General features: G+C 49.8%; 1 protein-coding gene across 3 annotated transcripts; it reads left to right on the top strand.

Annotated features, from left to right (window-relative positions):
• The first annotated feature begins 4,748 nt into the window (after positions 1-4,748).
• Positions 4,749-13,399, top strand: LOC128847633 (zinc finger protein 260-like). 3 transcript variants are annotated; one of them, XM_054047197.1, is made up of 5 exons: positions 4,749-4,977; positions 6,765-6,842; positions 7,350-7,476; positions 10,197-10,310; positions 10,611-13,399. In XM_054047197.1, the coding sequence occupies exons 2-5, from the start codon at positions 6,819-6,821 to the stop codon at positions 12,476-12,478; spliced, it is 2,133 nt and encodes a 710-aa protein (XP_053903172.1). In that variant the 5' UTR covers positions 4,749-4,977; positions 6,765-6,818; the 3' UTR covers positions 12,479-13,399. The 3 variants fall into 3 exon arrangements, with proteins under 3 accessions (XP_053903172.1, XP_053903173.1, XP_053903171.1); XM_054047198.1 differs by having other exon boundaries at positions 6,761-6,842; positions 10,614-13,399; XM_054047196.1 differs by having other exon boundaries at positions 6,761-6,842.
• Positions 13,400-15,794: the final 2,395 nt, after the last annotated feature.

Here is a 15,794-nt window from a genome sequence, read left to right as displayed (position 1 = left end):
CGGGCCCCGCAGCTGTCCACCCCGCCCCCAGCTCACTTCCCCCTCCTCCCCTCCCCTGAACGCTCCACCCCCTGCTCCTCCCCCCGCCCTGCTTCCCGCAAATCAGATGTTCGCGGGAAGTCTGAAAACAAGCAGGGGCAGGCAGCAGCAGGTAAGCTGAGGTGGGGCACGAGGAGGGATCCAGGGAGGTGCGGCCCAATCCGGCCCCAGCCAAGTGACTCCCTCCGGCCCTGGCCGAGCACCCCCGGCCCCGGTCCGTGTGGCTCTGGACCGGGTCGGCTCAGACCCCGGGGCACCGGCCCCGGTTCCGGCCGAGGGCGCCAGCCCGGCCCCGCAGCTCCAGCCCGGCGCCAGCCGAGCACCCCCGTCCCTGGCCCGAGTGGCTCCAGGTCGGCTCGGGCCACAGAGTGCCAGCCCTGGTTCCGGCCGAGCGCACCGGCCTGGCCCCGCAGCTCTGGCCCGGCCCCGGTGCTGGCCAAACAGCCCCGGCCCGAGCGGCTCCGGCCCCGGCCGAGTGTGCCGGCCCGGTGCCAGCCGAGCACCCCTGGACCCGGCCCCAGCGGCTCCGGCCCAGCCCCAGCCCCAGCGGCTCCAGCCCGGACCCAAGCTCCGCAACCCCGGGTGGAGCGTGGCCCGCCCCCAGGAATCGGGCCCCGCTCTTGCTAAATCCGGCTCTGACCAGCTGCATTGGTGATGGGATAACAGGGTGTGACTTCACTTGAGAGATGATACCTGAGCATGTAACCTGAACCCAGGAGGGGGGTTGGGGCCAGGTGACACCTTCTGCCCGGGAAACTGGACAAAGGCTGGCGGAGGAGCTGGGGGGAGGCTGGGTGAGACTTCTGGAGGAGGTTTCAGTTTGGAGCTGGCTGAGGAAACGGAGGGAACTCCAGGACTGGGGTCTAAGCTCCCTGCCCCCCAGAAGGACTTGACTGAGGGGTCCTGGTTGTACCTACAAGCTCTGTTTGGGACTGTATTCCTGTCGTCCAATAAACCTTCCATTTTTCTGGCTGGCTGAGAGTCATGGTAAATCACAGGAAGTGGAGGTGAGGAGCCCAGACTTCCCCACACTCTGTGACAGTGGCAAGCAGTTTCTTTGACCTGGTGCAATGTGTTTATGTGTTTTTCTCAGGCTCAACATGCCATTGGGAGATTCTGACTTGCCATGTGAATTCTCTAACTGTGAATCCACTTAGTCAGACAAGATGGGAGAATCACATCGATGCTTTGAAGCCGCTTCGCTATGAACTTGGAAATATTTATGATGCCCTAATTGAAATTTCTGATGACACTACCTTTACTGGATCATCTGGCAATACGGCACGTTCAGATGCAGAAGCTCTTGCAAATGGCCTTTCCAAGTTCATATTTGTGACTTCACTCATTTTGTGGTACAATATCCTTTTCAAGATTAACCTCGCTAGTAAGCAGCTTCAGGAAAAGAACTTGAACATATATTTTACTATTCAAAAACTGCAGAAAACTAAAAATATTCTGGAGGAATTCAGAAGTGATGAAGGGTTGAAAGAACACTGGTAGATTCTCTCGAGCTTGCAGAAGAAATAGACTTTCCGATAGAATCTGAACCAGAGCCAGTTTGGATTTGCCAAAAGAAACAGCAGTTTTTGTATGAAGGACAAGACACACTTATTCAGAACCCAAAACAAAGGTTCAAAGTGAATTTCTATTTCACAGTCCTTGATAGTGCTATTCACTCGGTTAATGAAAGATTTCAACAGATGCAGCAGCTAGAGACTGCGTTGCCTGCCCAGAACTGGGCCCCGAGATGGCAAACAGGATTCGTTGCTGGTGTGCTTGGCACCAATAAAGACACCGAGGGGAGAAAGCAAGCCAAGTTTATTTCAGAGCTCTGAAATGGCACTAGGAGACCAGCATGTCTCAAATCAAGTGCAGCACATACAAATAAAATTTTCCCTTTTATATTCCAAGCAGTTTCTGTGTAAGCCTTTGTTCTGTTACTCCCTCTTACCCCTCCCACCCCTCCCTTCTCTAACAGTTACAATTAGAAAAGTTCCCATTCGTCTGCTTCTCTTTTGGCCTTGCAAGGCCTGTGCAGCAGTCTGAGCAAAACAGCAGCTGTATGCTAGAGAAAAGCTGACCCTTACATTTCTGCTTCAGCATGTAAGCAGTTAGCACAGAGGTGAGAGTTCACAAGATGGAGTCACTGTGGTTCACGTAGGCCCAGAGCAGAAGAGCTTCATCGGCACTTTTGGCCTTCCACTCTCCCGAGTTACCTGGTAGCTATGCCTAGTGACACCAACATCTGTATTTGGATTTCTATATGATATCCACAGCTTGCAAAAGAAAACAGCAAAACAGATAAGATAATTTTGTATAAAACTGGAGTTGGCGTTGACTCATGAAATTTCAAAAGGCATTGATGCTATAGATTTGTGTAGTGAGCTTCAGACTTTTTCAAGACGACTTAAGAAACATTCCACTCCTGAAGAAGTACTGAAGTTTGTTTGTGAAAATAAACTCACAGTTTTCCAATCATTTTTATAGCTCTCCGCATTCTTTTAACTTTGCCACTTTCTGTAGCTAGTGGGGAGCGTAGCTTCTCAAACTTAAAACTGATAAAAACATATCTGCATTCAACAATGGTGCAAGAGAGACTTGTTGGACTTGCCACAATGTTAATAGAGCACGAAATAGCTGGAAAACTGGATCTAAAAGAACTAGTGACTGAATTTGAAAAACTTAAAGCAAGAAAAGTCATATTTTAAGAGCACAGAGTGGTTTTTATTCAGAGTGTTTTGTAAATACAGGTTAACGTTCCTTGAAGAGTTTTCTTATTTCTTTCTATATTGGATGTGGTGGTAAAGGCAGTTAAAGCCATTTAGTGTCATGGATGATTTTGGATTTGTAATAATAAAAATTATAATTAACATTTTTAATGCATTTTTATTTGAAATTGGACTGAAATATCATCTAGCTGTTGTGTATTATGTATCTATTCTGAAAATTTCATGTCTTGTTTTATCTGATCTCAGAAACATTGGCTGGACAGATGGATGGACGGACAAAGCGAATAATTAAGCCTCGGTTTTAAAAAAAAACCCCGCTTAAAAAACATTAAAAGGAAAAAAGGGGCAAAATGTTGCCCAGTTAACCAAAAGCCGATTGCATGGTTTGCCTAGGGCGCCAGTTGCTGGCAGCTAATCTAGGGCCACTCCTGAAGAGGACACCCTGCGCTGGGTTTGCCTGATTCCCACCTGTCCTGCTGAGATCTGGCTGGGCTGAGGTAGGGGGCAGGCAGGCGAGCAGCAGTGTCTGGACGGGGGAGAGACCCCAGCTGCAGGGGGCTGTTGGAGAAGGAGCTGAGCCAGGTGATTCATCTGGAGCAGGGGTGCCCCGCCCCTCCCCTGCTCTACTGCTCCTGCCCCCCCCCCCTCCCTGGAGCCCCTGGTCACTCTGGACTGGGAGCTCCTCCTGTCTGGGTACTGGTCTCCAGTGAGCTGGGGTGACGGCACAGGGGGAATCTGTGGGTGCTGCAGCCTCTCTGGAGCTGCTGGCAGCTGCTTGTGTCTGAACAGGACTTCAGGCACACACACACCCCCCAAACATAACACCAGGGCTCCCTGCACCCAGGTTATTTCCCACCTGGGCTGTCTATGAGGCAACAGCAGCTGTTGCTCTTCTGCCCTCTGGGGAAAGTGACCTGGATGCAGGGACACCTGACGGGGCTCCTGACTCCCCCGCCCCACAGGCCCCTAGGGGTGCACAGGGTGGAGAAGCAGCCGTCCAGCCAGTCAGCCAGCAGCAATGCCAGCTGCCTTAGGCATCCCCACCTGGGTGCAGAAGGGGGAATGTAGGGTTAGAATCATAGAATATCAGGGTTGGAAGGGACAACAGGAAGTCAGCTAGTCCAACCCCCTGCTCAAAGCAGGACCAACCCCCCTTCCCCCCATCCCTAAATGGCCCCCTCAAGGATTGAACTCACAAGCCTGGGTTTAGCAGACTAATGCTCAAATCACTGAGCTATCCCTGAGCGTAAGTGGAGACTCACAGTGCAGGGGTTGGGCTGCAAGAGGGGAATGCAGGGACTGGGGTGAGGGGGCACGCACAGAGCAGGGGTTAGGGGTGCAGCAGGGGTACAGGCATTGGGATGAAGGGGGAAAACTGCAGGGGTTAGCGGTTCAAAAGAGCGAAGGGCTTGGGGTGAAGGGTACAAGCACAGTGCAGGGATTGTGGTGAAGGTGGCATGGTACAGGAGTTAGGGGCAAGGCCGACTCCAGGGTTTTGACTGCCCCAAGCAGCCAAAAAAAAAGCCGCTATCGCGATCTGCGGCGGCAATTCGGCGAAAGGTCCTTCACTCCTAGCTGGAGTGAGGGACCGTCCGCCAAATTGCCGCTGAATAGCTGGACCTGCCGCCCCTCTCCGGAGTAGCCACCCCAAGCACCAGCTTGCCAAGCTGGTGCCTGGAGCCGGCCCAGGTTAGGGGCACAGGAGGGGAGTGCAGGTGTTGGGGTGAAGGGGGAATGCACAGAGCAGGGGTTGGGGTGCAAGAGGGGAATGCAGGCTGCACTGTGCCTTGCCCTTCACCTGGGGTTGGAGGTACAGGAGGGGACAGGGTTAGTGGGGAGCCAATGGAGGGCACCAAATGCAAGTTTGCCTGAGTGACATTTTTTGGTGAGAAGGGCGATGGGTTGATCGCTAGGACCCAGGAGCAGCTGGGAGGCGGCTCTGGGGGGAGCGATCGCTGGGCTCAGGCCCGGCAGCAGGAAGTGACTCGCAGCCGCTGCGGGGACTCTGGCTCCAGGCTCCTGGCGAGATCCCCGAGCCCCGGCGGCTGGTGCTGGGAGCCCGGAGCCCGGGCTGCAGCCGGGAGAGGGGAATCTCCAGCAGGGCCCTTCCCGCTGCTCCCCAGGAGCCTCTCCCAGGGCAGAGCCCCCAGCCCGGCCAGGCCCCTTCCCGGCCCGGCCCCTGCCCCAGGGGGCCCCGCTCGGAGGGAAGGTGAGAGAGACCCGCCCCCCCCCGTCACCCCCGGGCTGCAGGGGGAGGTTTGGCCCCAGGCTGCTCCCAGCGGAGCTGGCTGCGATTTCCGCCCTGGGCCCGGGAAAGCTGCCGCCAGCTCCCGGTGTGTGCGGGGCGGGGGGAGCCCGGGACAGAGACACGTGGGGAGCAGAGGGGGGGTGAGAGCCGGGGTACAGACCCTGCCAGGCAGGGCGGAGAGGAAAACCCGGGAATAATGAGGGGCAGAGGGGATAAAAGTTCCCCCAGATGGGCTGAGCCAGCTGCAGTGGATGCAAAAAAAAAAAACAAGGTGGGGGGAGGTAGAGGGGTGTTTTCCTCCCCCCTTCCCAGGATCTCAGCTCCCATTTCCCAGGGCCGTGTCCTTAAAGGCCCAGTGCATCGCAGAGCCCGGACAGGCTGCTCTTCCCCCACCCCCCTATAAGATGTTACTGAGCTGCTAAAGGAGACTTGATCCAGTGAAATATTTACAGTCCCCCCCACAAAGATCTCACTGTCACATCTGCTTTGGGTATTTAAAGAATCTGGGTCTCAGTTCCTGTGTCTGCGTAAAGCCGCCCAGCGCTTCATCAGTGTGTCCCAGCCACTGTCCCTGTTCCCCTGAGTTTCACTCCTCTTGGAATCCAGTCTGGGCAGTTTCACTCCTGCACATTAGTTCCTTATGAAAACATTATTTTCATTACTCTGAGCTCTTCATCTTCAACTTCATTAGCGTTGTGCGGAGGGATGTCACTCTGCCATGGAATTTACATTTGTAATAGCAAATCATCATGGGAAATATGAATAGTTGCGAGTAGCTTCAGCAATCACATCTCCCGGTGACACTGTAACAGTTCCTGATTCTATTGTAATGTTGTAATTTAAGGGCAGAGCTGATTGATTTCAGGGCTGGTCTGAAAACTCATCACATGAGTGAAGTGAGCTTAATATGTTTTGTTACACCTGCCAGATTGTGTCCTCACACCTTTGTGAGCATCGCAGTCACAGACACACCGATATGACCATCCCCATGTACGACAGGGGTAACAGACAATGCCGTCTGTCCAAGTTACATTTCCCTGGCAGTGCCTAGTTACAAGGCAGATATCCACATGCAACCCCCTCCGTACACACACACACACTGCTCCCAGCTTACATTGGCTTTATTAAAAAATGAGAAAAAACAGCGAGGAGTCCTTGTGGCACTTTAGAGACTAACACCTTTATTTGGGCATAACTTTTGTGATTCTAGCCCACGAAAGCTTATGCCCAGATAAATTTATTACTCTCTAAGGTGCCACAAGGGCTCCTCGTTGTTTTTTGCTGATACAGACTGCCACTCTAAAAAAAGAGACAAGCTCATGATCTTTGAGGCTCTGATTCCTGAGTGTTAAGGGGTTGCCCTGGGTCTTGATCTGATTTCCGTGCAGGATTCAGATCTCAGCTACGCCAGTGTCAGACCGGAGTCACTGCTGGCTGTGGCAGGGGGAATGCGGATGGGCCAATGGGATCAGCCTCTCCCTGCCTGTCCCTGGGGCTGCCGGGGGAGTCCAGGGCATCTCATTCTTCAGGTGTTGCCACCAGAGGGCTCCTGCTGTTGCTAAAGGAGAGGGGTTTACACTGAAATGGGGGCAATCCCCCAAAGTGGCCCCTTTGATTCTGCTTTTCTTTTAGTACTTGGCTCAGAGATGCTGTTACTGGGAAGTTTTGAAGAGGCTGGGTGGAATCGGGGTGTGATATGGACTCCAGCCCCTTCTGTAACCTCCCCATCTCCTCTCTCGCCCAGACAGGCTGAGGAATCACATCCACGTTTCGCTCCATCTTCCAGGAGACGGAGAAGGGAAATGGCTGTGATGGAGCCAGCTCAGGTACGGGATTTTTAGGGAGCTGCTTGGTGGCGGGAGGAAGAAGCAGAGAGGAGATGGGATGATAAACCTGCTGATTTTCGGAGTAGGCCCATTGGTGGCAGTGGGGGAGAGGGACATTCGCCCAATTCAAAAACAGGACATAACCCCTCTGCACAGGACTGGAGCCTGAAGCCACTGGCCAGAGGGCCTGAGGCTGCTGTGAAATACGAAGGGAAGCTGTTGGGATTCCTGTCCCTGGCTCAGAGCTCTGCTTCCCGTATCAGCCTGTGGCTCCTAGGACTGTGGTAAATGAGAAGACCCTGCCATGCTCTGTGTGCTGGGGGTGGGGGGGACAAGGAGCTCTCAGCTTCTCCCCACCCCCTGAAGCCTCCTGGCTGCTCTGAACAGTAGGGGTCTGAGTTTGTTACTCTGGCCCTCCCAGAGCTTCGAGTTCTTTTCCTTTCCCTGCGAATAGCGGGATTGTGGCTGGGGCAGCAGGTGCTGAGTGGGGGACTCTTGTTGTTTCAGATGCCGGTGACCTTTGAGGAGGTGGCTGTGTATTTCACCCAGGGGCAGGGGACTCTGCTGGATCCCGCTCAGAGAGCCCTCTACAGGGACGTCATGCAGGAGAATTACGAGATGGTGACCTCGCTGGGTAAGGGATTCCCGTACCCTCGGTTATTAGAAGCCGAGGGTCAGTGTGTCGGACTCTGGTTAAGTTCTTCCCTGGTCAGTTAGATCAGAGGGGAATGTTTTGCATAATGCACAGCTGCCATGAGAGAGACCAGCATCTCCGTGCCCTCTCCAATGAGATACAGGTGTCAAAACCTAATGGACATGTGTGACGAAGTGGGACTGTTCTTAATGATTCCTCTGAATACTGTGTGGGTGCCTCAGTTTCTGGCCAACACTCTGTTGCCTGGCAACTAATGGCTGGGGCCCTTCCCCCCTGCAAGGGGATGCTAAAGGTGTGGGAGAACAAAGAGGTCAGGTGACCTCCTCGCCCAGGAAAGGAACTCAGCAGAGAAGGAGGGGCTGGAGGGGGTTTCAGTTTGGAGCTGGCTGGGGATGGGAAGTGAGGGCAGACGGGGTTGTCTGGCTCGTTGGGCCCCAGAATGGACCCGGCTCAGGGATCCCGTTCTCTGTACCTACAAGCTCTGTTTTAGACCGTGTTCCTGTCATCTAATAAACCTCTGCTTTACTGGCTGGCTAAGAGTCACGTCTGACTGTGAAGTGGGGGTGCAGGAGCCTCTGGCTTCCCCAGGACCCCGCCTGGGCAGACTCGCTGTTGGAAGCGCACGGAGGGGCATATGCTGAATGCTCCAAGGTCAGACCCAGGAAGGTGAAGCCGTGTGAGCTTCTTGCCCTGAAGACAGTCTGCTCCAAGGGAGAGGAAGCTCCCCAAAGTCCTGACTGGCTTTGTGGGGAGCAGTTCCAAAGCATCGCCCGGGGACTCCGTGACAACATGCTAGCTAATCCCCATCCCTTCAGGTTTCAAAGGAACAGAATTCATTCATTATATTGTCTGTATTGTTTCCCAGTCAGACACATTTCATAGTAGCAGCTGTGTTAGTCCGTATCCGCAAAAAGAACAGGCGTACTTGTGGCACCTTAGAGACTTAACAAATTGATTTGTGCATAAGCTTTCGTGGGCTACAGCCCACTTCATCAGATGCATAGAATGCAACATACAGTAAGAAGATACATATACATACAGAGAACATGAAAAGGTGGAAGTTGCCATACCAACTCGAAGAGGCTAATTAATTAAGATGAGCTATTATAATTAAGATGAGCTTTTGTAGTGATTATCAAGATGGCCCATTTCAGACAGTTGACAAAAAGGTGTGAGGATACTTAACATGGGGAAATAGATTCAATTCCCTGTTCACCTCCCGTCTTGGAAATAGCTCCAGCCATGGGGAGGGCTCTGGGCTCGGCAGGATTAGAAATAAGCAGAGTTTTAACGCCAGAGCTGGGTGTGCTTCAATAAGTCCCCCAGAGAGCACAGATCCTGGGAACTCCTAGTGAGGGTGTAAAAATTCCCATCACCTCTCCTGATGCCTGCCTCCCCCAAGGCGACTCAGTGACCATGTTCCTGTCCTCTTAGGTTCCATATTCCCACCAGCACAGCACGGGGACACGTTCCGTTCCCACAATGCCCTTTGTGACAGACACTCCCCCAATGCTCCATGCGCCCTGTGCGAAGAGTTCAGTCACAGAGACCCCCTTGGGACTGTAACCTGATGTGCTGAAATGACCACTGAGCCTGTTCTCCCTGCTAGCTTGGGCCCCCAGTACCCTCTCTTGTTGAACCAGACACGCTAACCTGCTGCAGCACAGATTCAGGGTCCGGGCCACACCCCCAAGTGCAAATCTTAACTGAAAACAGCACAGCAAGATACCCATCTCCAGCACTCAGGTACCCAGCCCCAATGGGATCTAAACCCCAGATAAATCCGTCTTACTCTGTATAAAGGTTATACAGGGTAACTTCCTAAGTGTTCGCCCTCTTTATCACTAAAAGAGAGAGATGCCCAAACTGTTTGCCCCCCCAGTAACAAGGACTTACACTGGGTCTATTAATAAGCAAAAGAGATTTTATTAAGTATAAAAAGTGGTGGTTTTAAGTAATAACAGAACAAAGAAAGTCACTAAGCAAAATAAAACAAACATGCAAGGCTAAGTTTAATACACTAGAAACTGGTTACAAATAATAGTTTCTCGCCCTCACAAAAGTTTCAGTAACCTTCTTTCACAGACTAGAGTTATATCTAATCTGGGTCCAATCCTTTCCGTTGTTCAGTATCCATTAGTTCCAGGAGACATCTTGGGTGATAAGCAGGGGTCTCCTCACCACGACTGGCAGACCCCTTATATAGATTTGGCAAAAGGCGGGAGTTCTTTGTTCCAGCTTGACCCCCTCCCAGTTCCTTATGGAAAAGTCCACGGTTTAAAATGGATTCCAGTATCAGGGGACATGTTCCCATGCCTCTGTAAGACCCCAGTCTCCATTTTTCATGGGCTGATCCTCACCTACACAGGAAGACTTACAGGTCATTCTCAGCCCATTGTTCTGGATAAATTCAGCAATCAAGTTCTAAAAGAATCATTAATGACCCTCATTTAGCATAATCACAATGGGACCTTAGATTTGTACTTCATATTCATAACCGTAAATATAAGAATGATACATACATACAAATAGGAAAACCATATTCAGTAGATTACTACATTTCCAATGATCCCTTACATGGGACCTTTTGCATAAAGCATGTTCCAGTTATGTCATATTCATATGGATAAGCATATTTTCAGAAAGCATATGGAGCATCCTGTAACACCCTGATCTGGTCTGATTTCACCCCTGCGCAGGATTTCCCATTCCCAAACCTGAACTGATCGCCCGGCTGGAACGAGGGGAAGAGCCGTGGGTGCCCGATCTCCAGGCCTGCGAGGAAAGAGAGATCCCGAGAGGCGACCGCACAGGTGAGGGCTGACACAGAAACCATCTGGAGAATGAAGGAAAAAGTTGAGAATCCCTAAAATATGGTATAAATAAGCGCCCTCAGTTCTTCCTCCTCTCATCCAGGGCAGGGCTGTAGTCAGCAGATATTGCTCACACCTTTCCACTCACCCTGTTAGCTGCAGGAATTTCCTTCCCTGAGAGTGTTTGGGTGAGAAGTGGAGGCAGAATCCATTTACTCAGTCTTGTGTTGGATTTTCCCTTGGTGCTGTTCCTCTTTGTCCCCAGCACAATGACTCCTGTCTGGATTGTCTCTCTCCCAGCAGGTGATGAGAGAGTGAGTGAGAATGAAGAGGAGAATCATGATGCAGAAGTTTCTGGTAAGGTGGAACCACAGGAAACCTTTATGGGAAGTGCTGCATGGAATTTTTCCCAGTGCTTGGAACAGGGAGAAGCCTGGGCAAATCGGCAGCAGTCAGAGAGGCTGCTGGGAAACCACCCATGGAAGAAAGTCTGTGAATCTATTAACTGTATGAGAGGAGACAGGGATCCCAGACCGCAGCTGACAAACCCCAAGGAAGAGACACCGTGGCACTGCCTGCAGTGTGGGAAAAGATTCATCCTGAGCGCACAGCTTGTAACACATCAGACAATCCATACTGGAGAGAAACCCCTTCAATGCTTGGACCATGGGGAAAGCTTCAATAACCCCTTAGACCTTAATAACCATGAGGCATGCCACACAGAAGAGAAACCCGTTCAATGCCTCCAGTGTGGGAAATGTTTCATTTGGAAGTCAGAAATAATTACATATCATATAAGCCACACAGGAGATAGACCCCGTAAGTGCATGGACTGCGGGAAAAGTTTCATACAGAGGTTAGACCGTGATAAACATCAGAGGATCCACACAGAAGAGAGACCTCACAAGTGCATGGACTGTGGGAAACGTTTCAGACGGAGGTCAGCCCTTTTTAAACACCAGGCATTGCACACAGGAGAGAGACCCCATAAGTGTTTAGTCTGTGGAAAAAGTTTCATATGGCGATCAGACCTTGTTAAACATCAGGCATTCCACACAGGAGTAAGATCCCATAAGTGTTTAGTCTGTGGGAAAAGTTTCATACGGAGGTCAGACCTTGTTAAACATCAGAGAATCCACACAGGAGAGAGACCCCACAAATGCATAGACTGTGGGAAAAGTTTCATCCAGAGGTCAGACCTTGATAAACATCAGAGAATCCACACAGGAGAGAGACCTCACAAGTGTGTGGACTGTGGAAAAACTTTTATACAGAAGGCAGCCCTTGTTAAACATCAAAGAATTCACACAGGAGACAGACCCCATAAGTGCTTGGACTGTGGGAAAACGTTCAGAATCACATCGGCCCTTGTTTTACATCAGAAAATCCACACAGGAGAAAGCCCCCATAAGTGCTTAGACTGTGGAAAAAGTTTCATATGGAGATCAGACCTTGCTAAACATCAGAAAATCCACACAGAAGAGAGACCTCACAAATGTGTGGAGTGTGGAAAAAGTTTCAAACAGAGGTCAGACCTTGCTAAACATCAGAGAATCCACACAGGAGAGAGACCCCACAAGTGTGTGGACTGTGGAAAAAGTTTCATACAGAGGTCAGCCCTTGTTAAACATCAGAAAATCCACACAGGAGAGAGACCCTATAAGTGCTTAGAATGTGGGGAAAGTTTCAGAATCACATCATCCCTTGTTAAACATCAGAGAATCCACACAGGAGAAAGCCCCCATAAGTGCTTAGACTGTGGAAAAAATTATGTACGGCGGTCAGACCTTATTAAACATCAGGCAGTCCACACAGGAGAGAGACCCTACAAGTGCTTAGACTGTGGGAAAAATTTCGTACGGAGGTCAGACCTAATTAAACATCAGAGGATCCACACAGGAGAGAGACCCCATAAGTGTTTGGAATGTGGAAAATGTTTCACACACAGATCACATCTTATAGCACATCAGAGGATTCACACAGGAGAGAGACCCCATAAGTGCTTGGACTGTGGGAAAAGTTACACACAGAGATCACACCTCACTAAACATGGGAGAATCCACACTGGAGAGAGACCCTATAAGTGCTCGGACTGTGGGAAAAGTTACACACAGAAATCACACCTCACTCAACATGGGAAAATCCACACAGGATCCAAACTTCTGTGACACGTGACCCAGATTCAACCTTTAGACACATATTAGAAATGTGTGTAAATGCTAATTAGCACCATTCCACATTAGATAAGATAGAGCTTTGAAATGTAAACTTTTATGGTTAAAGAATTGGAAGAAGCTAGTAATTGTAATAGTTTACGTTTACTTACATCTTGTTAGAGGTTAACAGTGTAACTAAAGGGTTCCTGTCTAGAGTTGTATTTTGTTAAGTCTGAGATGGGAAGGAAATATTAACATATAGATAAAATTTGGGTGTAATAAGATCGTTGTCTACATGTCTCTGTAAAGTTTGTGGTAAACTGTTTATTAACTGCTCTGTGGATATTTACCTTATTTTAGTCTATGTAATTAATTACCAGTGTTGTTTAAGAAAAAGAATAAATGGACACAAATCTGACATCAGGAATCATAACATTCAAAAACATCTGTTAGTCTTAAAGGTGCCTCTGTTGCTTTATTCAAAAACCAGTGGAAGAAGACTTCAACCTCTCTAACCACTCATTGACAGACTTCAAGGTGGCAATTTTGCAACAAAAAAACTTCAAAAAGAGACTCCAAAGAGAGACTGCTGAACTTGAATTAATATGCAAATTAGATACAATTAACTTAGGTTTGAACAGAGACTGGGAATGGTTGGGTTATTACACTAATTGAATCTGTTTCCCCATGTTAAATATCATCACACCTTCTATGGGTCATCTCGATTATCACTTCGAAAGTTCTTTTTCTCCTGCTGATGATGGCTCATCTCAATTGATTGGCCTTTTACAGTTGGTATGGCTACTCCCACCTTTTCATGTTCTCTGTATGTATAAATATATTCTTGCTGTATGTTCCATTCTATGCTTCCAATCAAGTGGGTGGTAGCCCACGAAACCTTATGCTCAAATAAATTTGTTAGTTTCTAAGGTGCCACAAGTACTCCTGTTCTTTTCACCTGATTAAGTAATTCTGAAACAGACTCTTTGCAATTCTAATGCACCATCTCTACAGTGAAACTGACCTAAGGACTCTATTCATCTCTGCATGATCTTTTAACCCACAGGCTCTCTCTTTTCTGGTTGTAAGAAATCTTAGTTTAGTTCATAAGAACTGGCTGTAAGCGTGTATTTCGGTCAGAACTAAAGAAATCATTAACTTGCTGGGTGATTTTTCTGATCCTTCGGGATTGATAGAACATTTTATGTGATGAAGAAGATTTTCAGTAATCCCCACCACGTTTAACTGGGCTGTCTGGGAGTGAGCCCAAGGCCTGGTTGCTTTAAGGGAGCTGTTCTTTGCCTCTGTGTAGCCAATAAGGTATTGTAGAGCAAACCCCAGGAATAATGAGGGGCAGAGGGGATAAAAGGGGATAGGTGTTTTGTTGCTAAGTATTGAAATAGCCACTAGTTTTGAGGATTGTCGGCCCATTCTTTGGAGTTTGCCCTAACTGAGCAATCTCTGTGTGTCCCGCCAGCCCGGGACGCTGGACACAACTTCATAAATGCCTTACCTGTGGGAAAAACTTCCTTCAGCTACCGCACCTCATTAAACATCAGAGAATCCACAAAGGTGTGAGAGACCCTAGGAATAGGGGAGCTGGGTGCTGGGGCTATTGAGTGTTTGGGGATCATGGGATATGAGGCGAGGGAGAGCACCGGGATAGAGAGGTGCTGCCTCTCCTCACTCTCTTCGTCTGCCCCTTCTCCCTGCCCCCTCTGCATTCAGACAGCACCACTGAGAGGGGCTGGTTCAGAGCTGGGAGGCTGTATTTCTGCTTCTGGGATTGGGGGTGTTTAAATGACGAGAGACTCTAAGGGGGAACTGATGAAAGAAATTTGAGACCCACTGGTCTACGCTATTCTGGTCACCACTGTCACAAAATGATGATAAATCTTGTACAAAGTACAAGCCCTGTGAGGTGTCCTATGAAAAGTGATGGTCTACTGCATATTATTGTCCTGTTAAATCATGTGCATCAACATTGTGTATGGAGTTATGAGATTTTGCTATGGGTTTGTTACTGAACCATGCTGGAAATCTGGAAAATGCCCACAGACTAGCTCCTCAGAGCCAGGTGCTAAGTGGCCATTAATTGCTTAGCCGGCCATTCACCTGCTGTGGAGCTGGGAACAAGAGAGTTACAATTCACCGGAAGGACGGCTGGACGCTCACTTAGGCCACAGACTAATTGTTGCCTGCCCCCCGGCAAGGGGGCAAACCACAAAGAGGAGAGTGGTCCAAAAGAACAAGGGAGAATTGCCTCCATTTTTACCTCTCCTTCCCCATCTTTACAGCAGGCAACAAGATGGCTTGAAAGGCAACAGGGGCCTTGGAGTGGGAAGGGCAGACCAAGGCTGGAAGAAAAGCCAGCCTGGGTACTAAGAACTGTGAATTGCCTGCAACATCTGGTGGGGTGAGAGAAGCTGTTTGCTACAAGTCTTCCTTAGCTTGGTAAAGTTTGGGATTTAAAATGCGTGTTTACCTTTTATTTTTGTTGTATCCAATTCGGACCTTTCACTCCTTTCTCACTTGTGATCCCTTAAAACCTACCTGGCTCTAGTTAATAGACTTGTTTTTATCCCAACCAGTGTGTTTTCATTGAAGTGTTCGGGGGATTTCACTTGAGATAACAAGGCTGTTTACCTAATCACCATCCTTTGCTGGGATGAGGCACTGATGAGCTTGTACCCCTCAGTGTACGGACTGGACAGTAGAAGTCGCACAGCTGGGGCGCGAGGCTGGGAGTAGAGAACTGGCTGGGGTTGCTATGTACTTTAATTCATCACTGGCTGTCTAGTTGCACACAGTGCTGTATCGCTGGGAGTGATTTTAAATCCGGTGGCTGGCTGGGGGTGAGCAGAGCATGGAGGGGTTTGTTGTTCACCCAGGGAAGCAGTGTAAAACATGTCCTGGGATGGAGAATTCAGCAGTTCAACAGTCCGCACTGTACCCTAGGGTACGTCTCGCCCACCGTCTCCTGGGACCCAGCATGGCCCCACTGGTCTTTTGTCATTCAACTCACCTTTCATCATGAGAACAGGGGTAATTGGAGAGGGGGAACCAGCCAACATCCTCAAGTGCACTGGCTTTGGCTAAATCCTAAACACCCCCTGGGATAGGCGATTGGGATTCTGCTGTCACCCTTCCCCTCAGGCCTCATTCTCCTTCCTCACCTTACTTGTCTCTCTCCTTTTGCCTTCTGTCTCCTACAAGTCTGCCTTAGCCAGTCGAGTGAACGCCGTGTTTTGCACCAGTGCAGGTGGCCTGTGACTCGAGAGGCAGCGCAAAGCAAAGCTTTAAGCAGTCCAACACAGACAGAAGTTTT

This window comes from Malaclemys terrapin, chromosome 13 (genome assembly GCF_027887155.1).
Source record: "Malaclemys terrapin pileata isolate rMalTer1 chromosome 13, rMalTer1.hap1, whole genome shotgun sequence".
NCBI classification, from domain to species: domain Eukaryota; kingdom Metazoa; phylum Chordata; order Testudines; family Emydidae; genus Malaclemys; species Malaclemys terrapin.
Note: the sequence above shows the minus strand (reverse complement) of the source record. Positions and strands in the feature narration are given on the sequence as shown.